Below are 15,035 nucleotides of genomic sequence, written 5' to 3' on the forward strand. Positions count from 1 at the left end.
GAAAATAATCTGGGAAAAATTTTTTTAAATCACATAAAAACAATTAAAATTTATAATTTTAAGTGCTGGAAACATTTTTGATGGTGCTGAATCTATTTCCACCATTAAACCTTTACTTACCTACATTCCACCTTCACTTATCTACATTCCACCTTCACTTACCTACATTTCAGCCATATTTAAGACACAACGCCAAGATTTTTAATTTTTCCTTTTCCCATTCCAGTCACTTTCTGCGAGTGATTACTAAGTGGCCGTCCGGTGAATTCCTCGGCGAGAGGACTATTTTTTTTCAAATCAGGTTTGACTGTCCTCTTATTATATAAAGAAAAATGGCCAATAAATGCGATGAAATAAACCCTAGACGACTTATGCAATAAATGCGCCCATTCCCCGAATTGCACGTCTAAGTTAAATTAAAAGAAAAAATACATAAATTAATGAAATGGAGCCTCTCGATAAAACCAGACTAGTACCCGAAGCGTTTGGCGTTATAGCAATCACATTTGCTTGCAAAATGCCATATGGGGCGGCACCATAAATTTTCATGCTGGGTAGTATGGGTAGTAGTAAGGGCAGTAGAAGCATAGAAAAAAGCAAGAGCGCTGCTGGACACAACACCGAAAATTACGTTTCCACAAAATCCACAGGGAGAACATAACAATCAATGTGGAAACATACATTATCATTAAGTCTGACAGTTACTAATCAAAATCCTGGTTCCTCGCCTTCACTGAGGAGCTCAGGCTAGTATCAAGTTGAACATATACCGAGTCTAAATAGTCCAGCGGGATTGTACCGTGGATGGAGCCAAACATGTGCTACTGTTCTCAAATACAGGCATTTTCAATCTCTCCTATGTTTAAGCTGTCAGATCAGAAACACTAATCCTAATCAGATGCATACATAAAGTACGCATAAGCAAAACCGAATCCTATGTTTAAGCTGTGAGATCAGAAACACTAATCCTAATCAGATGCATACATACAGTACGCATAAGTAAAACCAAATTTGCAGGTACATATAGAAAGCTCAACGAAGAAGAAAGAGTTTCACTTCATCTATCACTGGACCACACAAAGTACTGACGTCATCACTTCTCGTGGTATAAAATTCGCTAAAGAACAGAACACGGGTCCTGGGAGAGATTGCCGTGAATGCGAGCGTTGCATCCTTGAAGGTTCCTGCTCCCTTCGATTCGAAGGGAACTTTGACCGTCTCCTTTCCAGCAAAGGCCTCCACAGTCATAATCCCCTTACAGGTGTTCCTGGCATCTCCGACCGCGAAGCTCAGACGGTAGAGTTTGCCCGGAATCGTTCTGACGATCTGAGACATGGCGCTTTCCTTACCACCGACGAGTTCTACGGCTCTCCTGCCCTGCGGGACAGCATAATGCTCGGCATCAATGTATTTGACGGCTTTAAGAGAATCCATGATCCATCCCGGCAGAGGAGAGACGGCATCATTAACATTGGGAGGGAGGAGCACGCCAGAGTTCGAACTTGGGAACATGTAAGGTCCCTCTTCGAAATCTCCATTCTTAATCAGATTCCCTGCACAAAATCAAAATAAAAAAAACGAGAAAACACTAAATCAAGAAACCACCAAATGAAGAAATCAAGAAGCCAAGCCTGTGTGAACTTCGGGGGAACCATCTCCAAAATAAAAACCAAGAAAGCACTAAATCAAGAAACCAGCAAAGCAAGAAATCAAGAAGCCAGGCTAGATTACATTCTGTGAACTTAGGGGGAAGTTGGAACCATCTCCAAAATAAAAATCAAGAAACCAAGAAAGCACTAAATCAAGAAACCAGCAATGCAAGAAATCAAGAAGCCAAGCTAGATTACATTCTGTGAACTTCGGGGGAACCATCTCCTTGATGGCCACTGCGTCCAGGACAGGTCCACAAGCCGGATCTTCTTCGACGCCAGGGTTGTGAAGAATGACATCGACTAAATCAGAGGGAGCCCTGAATGCCCAAGCATAGGCATCCCAGCCGTTGATACTGTAAACTGTCTGGATGGATATGTTTCCCGAGAATGGAGGAACGGAAACATTCAACCTCTCAGACTGTCCGCAGGTTCGCGCAGCACTAAATGTAAGGGAGTAATATGAGCCCCGCCTGACCTTGATCCCCTGGCTGATGGACGCCTCGTTTCCCAGCCTCACAGCGTGAGCCCCTTCGGGGACGGCCACTAACATATCACGCTGCTGGTGTCCAGAAGTTATGTATTCAACGAATCCTTTGCTGCGCCACTTTGGTATCGAGTCTCGTCCTAGGACGACCGTGCCTTTCATGTCTTTCGGGTTGGGAGCAAACTCAAAGTCTCCATTAGGAAGCAGACCTTCAAACCAAAAAACAGGGCAATGTCAAGTACAGAGCTTTACAGAGATAATTAAATTTATGGGAACAGAAACTTACCATCATTGGCCGTGACAGACCTCCATAGCAGAAAAATAAACTGCAGTAGACATATAGAACGGCAGATCGAGTCCCTGGAGCTCCACATTCTCGAGTCTAACCTAGAAAGATGGGCTACAGGATCGAAGGATCAAAGTGCTCAGAGTGATAGTGCACCGGATGATCCTGTGAGCCGCCTTTTATTAATGTACGATGGATAAGCTGAGACAGAAATCGGTGTGTGGGAGACGTGGACTTTATGGATTGATGTGTCCAACTCGACCACATGCCGCGCGTCTGAATACGTTACTATAATTTGAAAATAAAAAACTAGGGCGAAACGGTGATATTAATTTGAAAATAAAAAACTATGGCGAAACCGTCGTGATTACTATTAATAGTAATCCTCCTGCGAAATCATCATGATTAATTGGCACTCGCGGAGGATTACTATTAACCTTGCAGATGAGAAGGGTGGCCCTCGCTACTACATGGTGAAGAGAAATTTCTCTTCTAGAGTGATAGAATACTTAGGATCTTATTTTTAGTAATTGAGTTCTTTGTCTCGAAAAGATATTAAAAAGTTGATAGGATGGAAGGTTCATTTTATTAAAAAAAAATAGTCGTAACAATAATATTAAGTGTATATGTGGTTTGAAAGTCCCATATTAGCAAGTTTAGAAGTGTCTTTAAGGTTATTTAAACTACTATCTAGTTGGTAAGTGGAATGTCACTGAATTTTAGCAATCAATCCATGCCTAAGCCTTTTTTCTTCTAGTGAACGAACTTACTTACACCATGATCTTATCCTTCTCCAAGTTATTGGTCGATTAACTTTCCCCTCTAGTTCATACCAATAACTTTACTAATTGTATATATAGTTTGCAAGTCACATATATCAATAACTTTACCCATTAATAATTTATTATTGGCTTTAAGTATGTACACCAAATCAAGGTTAATATGTGATGGTTTGTGGAACTTATTTTTTGCCTAACAGAGTATTTGATAAGTAGATACAAAATACAAAATCTAATATGTCAACCATGCATCACAATTTTAAAAACATCAAATTTATGTTCACTTGTGCAATGTACCCATTATAATTTTTAATATCTATTTATAAGCTACTACTAAGTTTATAGTTAGCTATAATGCATTAGTTGAATCAAGGCACTACATGATTATTGTTCATGACCCTTGTTTAAATTCCCAATTCGTATGGGCCATAATCCATTCATGATTCAACTTTGCTCTACAAGTGTGTTTAGTGCTAAATCCACTTTGGTTTAGTGGATCTCCATCCTATGCTCCGTTAATTTTCAACCTCTAAGGGTTTTAAGGTGTTTGGAACATTGATGAATGGTGCAGAAGCATAGACATGAGTAGGGGCCACAAGGTGCTTTGATGGTGAAAAGGATCATCTTGTTACAATAAGCTCATTCAAAATTTGAATTCACTTAATCAAAAATCATATATTTGGAACATAGATATCATCGTGAATTATCAATGTTTCACATGGTTACAAGGAATGAGATAAAAGTCTAAGGAAAAAATGGTGGTCAAAATAGACAGGATACCAATTGTAATTTGCAATCAATCCTTAGTGCACTCATCATGTACCCAAATTCCTTCTTTCTAAGTGAAGAGAGATGTCATCCAAAAGACTTCTCATAGTTCAAGATAAGAAGATACCAACCTAACGCAAACCTATTTCTCCTTCCTTCGAAATATCTATTTCTAGTTGGCCAAGGACTTATTTTTTATTCATCCTATTTTTTCCAACATTGTAAGGGAATTTATAGGAAGCATCTCTTCATTTGGATTGAAATCCATTCTATCAACATCAAAGTAAGCAATCCCATGAGCAACAAAGCAATAACCCACCACGAACACCAATAATTTTATATGAAGTGCAGTTCAGTTATTCAAGGCAAGTCTCTTCTCTGTCTAAACTAGTGTGATTCACAAATTCCATATTTACTAGTATATGATTATTGTCATCATGTCCCCTAACTCATTCAAGTGGCCTTAAATTGCATCTTCTAGTGAATTATTTCCTATCAATCTCGTAATTGATTAACCATTCTCATTGATAAACCAAATTTATAATCAACAAACAATCTACTTTCAAAGTGATCTCATACTCATTGTTGGATTGATATGCATTGCTACTATGAGCTCACAAGTTACTGACACAATCTTTGATTTGTTTTGGACGTTGTTGCAATATATTAGCATTTTATGGGTCTATCATTTGTGTGTTTTCCTTGTAAACCTTTTGGTTGTGTTACGTTTAAGATGACAACTTATATTTTTGAAAAAACAAAATGTCCCATTATTCCTTTTCTAGTTGGTTTTGGCATGTTTATTGTAGAAATTCAACTTAAAAAGATTTTTGGGTCATAACTACTAATTGATTTCAAAGTGTTGGTATTGAGAAAAGGAAAGTTTGGACTATTTATGTGTTCCACACCATTGTGTTTTCCCTATGATATGTTTTCTACCAACAAGTGGGACATCCCTTTCTCTTTGTACATATAAAATCTCATATGTGGTATGAGTATTTTGTTTTCTATAATTTTGTGAGTGATTTGTTTGTCATAACTTTTATATTTTTTCTAATTCCAACTTCCCAATGCCATGTTAGCATAATATAGAGGATTTTGCTTTCTTAAAAAATGCAAAATATATCCACGAACAGATCAATTTTTCTAGAAAGAAAAATAGATACTCTCTAATCATAATACACATTCTATTTACATTCGATGGTTAGCTTAATTGGCCGAGTCTCCATCGTTAAAGCACATTTGCTATTGAGAAGTCACATGTTTAATTCTCTCGACATTGTCAGGGACAAGCCCCATGATTGAGCCTGCAAGAAGTGATCCCTTCAAGTAGATCTTCCTAGTACAAACATTCATCCATGAAATATATATATATATATATATATATATATATATATATATATATATATACTATTTGTTAAGATTATTTTCCTAGAATTATCTCTCAACTTTTACAAAATAATAAATTTTAATTTTGTAATAAATATTAGCATTCATAAATTTTTAATATTTATTGGTTGTTATGATTATGGATTTATAACTAGAGAATGTTTATATGTATATATATGGTCTTTTTGGGGGGAGATACTTGAGTTAACTATTGGATTTCAATTATTTCTTTTATATAGGTGTATACAAACATGTTTCAAAAGAAAAAAATGTAAGTAACTATTACATAAATGTATGATTGGATAAAACAAAATTTCCATTCCTAAAAACAATTGAGAAACACCTAAATTAACCCATAAGACTTAAATGGGACAACAATTGTATGAAAATTTTGGAAGTTTTTCTAATAATAATCTATAAACACAAAAAATGAAGTTGAAGAAGAGAGAGTTGATCAGAAGAAAATTGAAGCACAAACAAAATTTGATTGGTTCAATTATTAATGCATAATGATGCAATCACTATCAAATGCACTTACTATAAGAATTATAGGATTAGTGGACCATGGGGATTCGAGAATGGTTGTATGCATTAAAACATAATGCTCTTGTTACTCATTAAAAACCACTTGTATATAAAGATGATGAGGCAAGATGAATTAGTGCATGAGAGAGAGAGAAATGAATCCACTTCAAGATCATATTAAACAAATGGAAGATGAAAATAAGGAAGCAGTGATTACCACAATGAAAATATTATAATTTGTTTAGTGAGAAAATTTATCTTTATCAAAGTATGAAAAAAATTGTAAATTTTTCATAGATGCAAAAATACCATACATGCAAGATCTAAAATAAAATATTCATACACAAATCACAATTTCAAATGGATTTATATATCACATATTGAGACATCTTGAGGTTATCTAGATAAAAAAGATGTTGGAAAATCCTTTACCTTTGTTAATGATTAATGAAAGCACTCGTTGCAACTTAAAACGCCACCTTGCTATTTATACAACCTATTTAGATTCAAAGAGTCCCAAGCCACCTATAATATAGCTTATGAAGCTCAAGTATGTAATAGATGGAAATGAAAAAATAATATATGATAGTGTCAACCAGTTAATAAATGTTATAGGCCTTCATGATAAAAATTTAATAGTTGCTTCTATAGATGGACCTTCAACAATGATTGGACATAAAAATATTGTGTCTCATCTTTTAAAGAAGAAACACCAAACCTTATTACAGTTCATTGTGTTTCTCATGATGAGTTTTTAGAAGCAACAAATGCTTCTAAGAAAGTACATGAGTTATTATATGTTGAAAAAATTGCAAACAAAGTGTATGTATGGGTTCGAAACTCACCAATGAGAAGTAATGAACTTAATGATTTGTTTGAAGTGATGCAAATTGATGTCCTTGACATTTTGTCGATACAATTAGTGAGATCATTGTTTAGGAGAGAAGTTATTATAATACCTGTGAAGCTTATGCCGACAATTTTAACTTTGTGGGAAAATGAAAGGAAAATTTCATCATGGTTTGATAAGGCACACATTTTCTCCATTTAGTTTTGTTTTCTTATGTTGGTCGATGTTTTGGGTGAATTGAATAAGCTGAACAAGACTTTTCAAGAACAAAATGTAGACATTACAACTATTGGCCTGGTTCTTTGAAGTAATTATAAGTATATCATCCAACATATCTTTCAAAAATTTTAAGGGATTCTCAATATGCATATATTGAAATTAAATATGAAGGGGTAGTTATATATAGGTGTAAATTAATATGTATCTCAATTCCAACCATGGATATTGATTATAGTGATGTAAGGAAATAGACTATGAAACCTTGCATTGAAGGCAGACAAGGGAATCATCAACAACTCACTATGGGTTATATTTTGTTTTGTGTAGACTCTCTGAATGAAAGACTCTAAAGACTTCATCTTCTTAATGCAAATATTATTCACTCCTCATTATTATCCAAAAGAGTGCCATAGTCATGAGAAAAATTCATACCATTGTATTTCTATATTTTTTCAACATTTTCAACATACCATATCAAAGTATGTTCAATTTGTCTTTTTATTTGATGTTAAGGCTTGCAAAGAGAGTGAACTACTAATCATGGTTCAATGATGATTCATGAGAGTTAAATCTAATGGTATTAAACCATCATAAAATCTAATGGTATTGAACCACTCAAGATATTACTAATAGATTGAATTTTATTTTGTAATCACCTCAAGTTGGACCCATATCCAGGGATGGAACTTGGAATCTTGTTAAAAGAAATGCCCAAATCCTTTAGTTTCTTTCACTTTACAATGCTTGTTGTCCAATAAGACCAAAGATCTGTAAGATTTTACTTTTAAGATTGTTGAATGAGATACTTACATATGTTAAATTGGTGTAGTGACAAATGCTATTGGGAATGCTTCTCTCAAAAATTATTGACTAAGGTCCAAATATTAAAAGAGGAAATCCATTAAAATTGTGAAAAATGATAATCATTGAAAAAAATTGTTAAAACACTTCATATTTGTAAGTTGGGAAAATGGAGAAACCTATAGAAAACTAAAGACATGAAAGAAGTATAATAAATAAGTAAGAGAACATTTTGCTATTATTCAATATTTAACTATTTAAAATTGGTCACTTCTCACTCAATGAGATAGTTATTTAAAATTGGTCACTTCTCGCTCAATGAGATAGTTTTTTAATGCAATTAAAACACATTATTAGCCCATATACATTCACATGATCAAAATATATATATATATACAAAACTAACTTTACTTCAGATTGGTCTCTACATGCAAAAGGAAAATTCTATTTCATTACGTCAAAAACTTCAAGCACTACAACGCTTAACATTTTAATTATAGCGCTCATTTTATTAATTTAAATAAATGAAGTAAAACAATTCTAACCATTTTTGGAAAAAAACCATGCGCTACTACTTGTGTTATATATATATAATTCAATTATTTACATATTCGTTGCACCATATATATTGTATTTTTCTAAAATAAAATAAAATGTTTAGGGTAGAAAATTCAAAATTGACATGGTTAAGAAAATTTTAACAAATAAAATTTAAATAATTTGAAAAGATATTTAATTTCCTATAATTTATATTTTGACTCAAAACATATATTCATTAAGTATTTCAAATTTGCTGATTTTTTTAATAGTTTTTTAAAGTAATATTCTTTTCTTATGATTTTTCGCAGATTTATTTTTTCTTACATTTAATAATTCATCATAAAACTGTTGGAAATAACACTGAGAAGGGGGTGAATCAGTGTTATTCAAATCAATAATCTTTTTCCTTTCATACTCAATATTATATACGCTACTTCAATGAAGGTAACTCGCATGTACACGCAACTATATTTAAGGCAACCAACATATATCCAGCAAACTTATGATTCAATTAATTCATCATATGTTGATCTTTAACCAATGCATCAATACTTAATTAACCATATAAACAATAACCAGGTGTAGTAATAACAGAACAAACCATCACACATGAGAAACACACATGAACACCAAGATTTAAGGTGGAAACCCAATGCTGGGGAAAAACCACCTGTTGTTGTCTTCTTTTAATATAAGAAAAACATGTTTACAATCTTGTACTGGTGCCGACTCATACTAGTACGCAGGCACCCACCTGCAGAAGGCTACAACCTTCTCTCATTCTCCAGCTTCTACTAGAAGGGAGCTACAACCCCCTAGCTCTTATATTAGTCGATCCGTTTACTAGTACGTAGGCACCGACCTACTAAAGGCTCCAACCTCCACTCGTTTTCCAGTTGTTACTAGAAGGGAGCTCCAACCCCCTAGCTCTTGTATTGGCCGATATTTTTTACCAGTACGTAGGCGCCAACCTACAAAAGGCTACGACCTTCTCTCTTCCTTCAAGGACTACGTTTCATAATTTTTCAGACTAGATACTCCTGGAACACAACACCATAATATGAAGGCCACGTTTCATCCAATTTTCATACTGGACCCATCAACAACATTGAAGCTCAAAGTCAATCACCACTGCAATACAACCATCAAATACATCTACATTAACCAATCATTGAAACTCAATCATCAATCTTTGAATCACCCACAATTGAATCACTGAAGTCCCATCATCACTGAAGCAAATCACAATCAACCAATCAATCTGAACATTTAGTATACTGTCATCAAAACACAGTCACCAGAACACAGAGCAGAACCCAGAATTCTGCAACAACAGCCAGATCCAACTGCAACCTCAAATATCATATCTCATAATGTATATGCTACTCTGATGAACCGAACCAGCGTGTATACACACTTTTACCAAAGCCAACTAATGTATACATCTGCAAATATTAATTCATAATTTTGCAGCTATTCCAAACTTTAGTTATACCCAGATCATAACATTTACAGAATAACACATGCGTCAATATTCAGAGCTAGACTATACATGATCAAACCATATAATGATAAATCATTTCAAGCCTTAAAATCTCGATCCATCATTAGATCTTATCCTTCATCAATAGTTAAGGTTCATCCTTGGTTTAGATCAAGCAAAGCACCATAAACCGATAACCTGCATACTAGATCTCACACTTCATCAGATATTCGATACTTGCACACCTTGGCCTAATGATCTTCTCCTCCTTATATAGTTTTAGGCTTTTCTCAATACCATGGATAAAAACTACTTCGAACCAATACCTTGGACCAAATACCTAGGGTCAATACCTCAGACCAAAAACCTTGGACCAATACCATGGATCAAAATACCTTGGAGCAAATACCTCGGACCAAAAACTTAGTTTTCCAACATATACACGCTTTTCCTTCTGTGAAAGTGCGTGTGTACGTATACGCTACTTGTGTTCAGTGAACCTGCATGTATACACAGCTTGGTCAAGGTGAACCTGCGTATACCTCTCTTTCTTCATTCTTTGTAGTCTAATCTGTGATTCTTTGCTGTTGACATGCTGCACCGTGATCTTCCATCTGAGTGAGTTGCCATCAAGGACAACACTTGTATCATAATGCCAACAATCTCCCCCTTTGGACTTGATGGCAACCACAACACCAAGTCACTCTCCCCCTTTGACATCAAGGGCAAAGGGTGAACCAAGATATTCTCCCCTTTTGATATACATTATGTTGTCCATGCTCCCCTTGAGTACATGCTGAATTTTCTGATTGAGCTCCTGCTGAGATGCACTAAAACTATCCATGCTCCCCCTGAGCACATGCAGAGTTTGCAAAAATATTCTCTAAAAGAATAACATGACTCTATAACTCAACTATGTGAGTATGACCTTCCTATCACCAATGACTCATACATACATTCATCTCCCAACCAAGTAGGGATATACCAAATTTGACTCATCCACCCAATCAAGTGGGGATATACCAATTGTTTATACATGACTGAAATAGAAATTATTACATCATCTTTCCCATGCATAGTGGGGTTACAAATTAGGTCTTTTCATGACCTTTACATCAAATGATGACATTTATAACAAGGACCAACAATCTAAACAAGACCATGATAGTCATCAGCAACTATCATACACCATGTATGATCTGCACCATAAGCATCTATCAACAGCATCTAGACCTGTAACCTATATATGTCCATCATCAGTTCTGAAGATATGACAAAGTAAATATCATCAACCTATGACTAAGTATGTCGTATATAAATATCAACTGATCCTCTTGATCTCATCAAGATCAACTTGCTTCGTTTCCTTAGTAGAAAGAGTCTTATCATAACCTTCCATGAATCAACTAAGCATATGTCATATCTCCAAGCAGTAACACAAAATCATTCACATCATATCATATGTGAAAACACCATAGTCATCACATCATCATCAAGAGTTGTATGATCTTTCACAAGAACCCTTAATATATCAACAAGGTATCATCACTAGGGAAAATTCCACATCTGATAAGCATCAACCATGATAATCAACAGATGTGAGTATCAACCCATTATCATAAGGTAAGAACTCATCATCAAAAATTCATCCACAATCATCCATCTGATCTGAATAACAACTAGGTAACCCTAAGCAATACAAGTATCATAAGATTTCATCACGGGCAACTCATAACTGTCACATAGAAAGATGTATCATTTAAACACTTTAGCCACATAAGCATCATCATCATTGATTAGGTACCAAAGAATTCTAAACATAATGCCAAAAATGCTTTATCAGAAGCATAGCATGTTCTCCCCCTGAACCTGTTCCACCTGTTCAATGTCAGATCTAATCATTGCATATATCAGTAAGAAGTATCAAAGCATCATCATCAATCAGATATACATCAAGTTATCAACAACTTGTGAGGATAAAAAGCACTTATAAATAACATCCACAGACTGTAGTCATCATCAATCAGAACAGAACAAATATTTGATAATTGACTAAACCATATCAAACCCTTTTATTTTTAAACTGTCCCACTGCTTTTTCCTCAAAAACCCCATATACGCGACTGTGCAGCTTCGAACTCACGTATATACGCAACTTGTCTTCATGCTAACTGCATATGAGAATTGAAATTCTGAAGTTTCACACTTTCAGCTTCCTCTGAGTCTTTTATGTCTATATACTCTGTTATGCCACATCTCTCTGATTGTACTTCCTTTTTCTTCCATATCTTCAAGTGTGATGATGTTTTCTCCCTTTGGTATGGTGGACGAAATTTTCTCATGCATTCCTTTGCTATATGTCCGAACTTGTTACAAGCATAACATCTTACATGTTTCATATTCCTTTTATAGCAGTCAATGGCTTTGTGACCAAACATATTGCAAGAAAAACAATATCCCTTAAAGTACTTGGAAGCTGATGATCTTTCTATGTGACAGTCTTGAACCATTCTACTTCTGCATCTCACTGCAACATGTCCAAAATTATGACATATAAAACATTCAACATTATTCAACTGACTATCACTTCCACAGTTAGGAGTAAAAGATTTTCTTTGAAGACTTTCTTTCCTTGGTTGTTGATGGGGTTGACCTCTCATCTCCTTGTTGAGCATTTCAGATTTTGCATTAGAGTTCCTTGCCTCACCTTGTGAGCTAGATTCTCCTTCAACAGATTCATGAAAACCAAGACCAGTTTTGATGGTAGGAGACCTTTGACTACTAAGAATATTATCCAAAATTTTAGTATTGTCTTGAAATTGTAACAGTTTATCCTTTTCTTCTAATTTACCTTTTAAGATATTTACCTCAACCTGATATTGCTCTTCCTTTTCCAGATATTTCTTCTTCAAGATTTCTTCAGCCTTTCTTCCTTCTTCCACTTGTTTCCTTAATTTGAGAATCTCATTTTCTTGTTGTTCATCTGCTTGAGGTAGTTCTTCATTCTGCTTATTTTCTAGATCTTCTTTTAGAGAGAGGATCTTAGCTTCAAGACTTACATAGTAATTGGATTTGTCTTTAAGTCTCTTGATTGTTATGCTCTGATCATTTATTTCATTTGTTAATGATGTCACTTCATCATGCAGCTTTTGACATTGATCTTCCTTTTCCTTGTATTGCTTCCTTACTTTGTTTCCTTCCTCTAGTTGATATTTTAATTTGGTAACTTCTTCTTTGAAGGCACACTCCCTTTTGTTGAATAGATCTTGTTGATCTCTTATTTTATCTGTGAGTCTTTTAAATTTTGTCTCTATATTTCTTTCACGATCACTTCCAATATCTCCAATATTGCATGAACAAAGAAAAGTATCACTAGAAGACCAAAAATTTGTACCTAATGCTTCATTTGCTTGTCCATCTTCAATCTGAGGTGATTCGGAATCTGAATACTTGCTTCCACCTAATGGCCAATTGTCTCTCCTGCTGTCGCTGTTCCTTTGAGTTGTCTTCTTCTTTTGAGGCACTTTCTTCTTTAGCTTCTTTCCCATTGTTCTACGGATCTCCTTCAAGTGATCAAGCTTCTACCAAAGGACCCGCTCTGATTCCAATTGTTGGAAATAATACTAAGGGGGGGGTGAATCGTATTAGTCTTATCAATAATCTTTTTCCTTTCATACTCAAAATTATATATGCTACTTCAATGAAGGTAACTCACTTGTACACACAACTATATTTAAGGCAACCATCATATATCCATCAAACTTATAATTTAGTTAATTCATCATATGTTGATCTTTAATCAATGCATTAGTACTTAATTAACCATATAAACAGTAACCAGGTGCAGTAATAACAGAACAAACCATCACACATGAGAAACACATATGAACACCAAGATTTAAGGTGGAAACCCAATGCGGGACAAAAACCACCTACTGTTGTCTTATTTTAATATAAGAAAGCCTGTTTACAATCTTGTACTGGTGCAGACTCATACCAGTACATAGGCACCCACCAGCAGAAGGCTACAACATTCTCCCATTCTTCAGCTTCTACTGGAAGGGCGCTACAACCCCCTAGCTCTTGTACTAGCCGATCCGTTTACTAGTACGTAAGCGCCAGCCCACTGAAGGCTTCAACCTTCACTCATTTTCTAGCTGTTACTGGAAGGGAACTCCAACCCCCTGGCTCTTGTACTGGCTGATATGTTTACCAGTACATAGGCACCAACCTACAGAAGGCTACGACCTTCTCTCTTCCTCCAGGGACCACGTTTCATAAATTTTTAGATTAGATACTCCTGGAACACAACACCATAATATGAAGGCCACGTTTCATCCAATTTTCATACTGGACCCATCAACAACATTGAAGCTCAAAGTCAATCACCACTGCAATACAACCATCAAATACATCTGCATTAACCAATCATTGAAACTCAATCATCAATATTTGAATCACCCACAATTGAATCACTGAAGTCCCATCATCATTGAAGCAAATCACAATCAACCAATCAATCTAAACATTTAGTATATTGTCATCAAAACATAGTCCCCAGAACACAGAGCAGAACCCATAATTCTGCAACAACAACTAGATCCAACTGCAACCTCAAATATCATATCTCATAATGTATACGCTACTTTGATGAACTGAACCAGCATGTATATGCGCTTTTACCAAAGCCAACCAGCGTATACATCTGCAAATATTAATTCATAATTTTGCAGCTATTCCAGACTTTAGTTATACCCAGATCATAACATTTACAGAATAACACATGCGTCAGTATTCAGATCTAGACTATACATGATCAAACCATATAATAATAATTCATTTCAAGCCTTAAGATCTTGATCCATCATTAGATCTTATCCCTCATCAACAGCTAAGGTTCATCCTTGGTTCAGATCAAGCAAAGCACCATAAACCAATAACCTGCATACTAGATCTCACACTTCATCAGATATTCGATACTTGCACACCCTGGCCTAATGATCTTCTCCTCCTTATATAGTTTTAGGCTTTTCTCAATACCATGGATCAAAACCACTTAGGACCAATACCTTGGACCAAATACCTCAGACCAAAAACTTACTTTTCCAACATATACGTGCTTTTCCTTCTGTGAAAGTGCGTGTGTACATATACGCTACTTGTGTTCAATGAACTTGCGTGTATACGCAGCTTGGTCAAGGTGAACCTGCGTATACCTCTCTTTCTTCATTCTTTGTAGTTTGATCTGTGATTCTTTGT

At 35.2% G+C, this 15,035-nt stretch overlaps 1 protein-coding gene across 1 annotated transcript; it reads right to left on the minus strand.

Moving 5' to 3' along the window:
• Positions 1-666: 666 nt before the first annotated feature.
• LOC149237753 (protein DUF642 L-GALACTONO-1,4-LACTONE-RESPONSIVE GENE 2-like) lies at positions 667-2,598 on the minus strand. Its single transcript, XM_089372768.1, has 3 exons — positions 2,423-2,598; positions 1,848-2,345; positions 667-1,553 (listed from the first exon to the last, which is right to left on the minus strand). The coding sequence occupies exons 1-3, from the start codon at positions 2,508-2,510 to the stop codon at positions 1,033-1,035; spliced, it is 1,107 nt and encodes a 368-aa protein (XP_089228894.1). The 5' UTR covers positions 2,511-2,598; the 3' UTR covers positions 667-1,032.
• Positions 2,599-15,035: the final 12,437 nt, after the last annotated feature.

This window comes from Pinus tabuliformis, chromosome 8, assembly GCF_031772625.1.
Source record: "Pinus tabuliformis cultivar Carrire ecotype Pingquan chromosome 8, CPIR1, whole genome shotgun sequence".
NCBI lineage: Eukaryota > Viridiplantae > Streptophyta > Pinopsida > Pinales > Pinaceae > Pinus > Pinus tabuliformis.

Coding starts and splice junctions, on each gene's coding strand:
- LOC149237753 (XM_089372768.1), bottom strand. CDS start 2,510: ATGTGGAGCTCCAGGGACTCGATCTGCCGTTCTATATGTCTACTGCAG. Junction 2,346..2,422: donor GTCTGTCACGGCCAATGATG/GTAAGTTTCTGT, acceptor TTTGGTTTGAAG/GTCTGCTTCCTAATGGAGAC. Junction 1,554..1,847: donor TCCCCCGAAGTTCACAGAAT/GTAATCTAGCTT, acceptor GATTTTGTGCAG/GGAATCTGATTAAGAATGGA.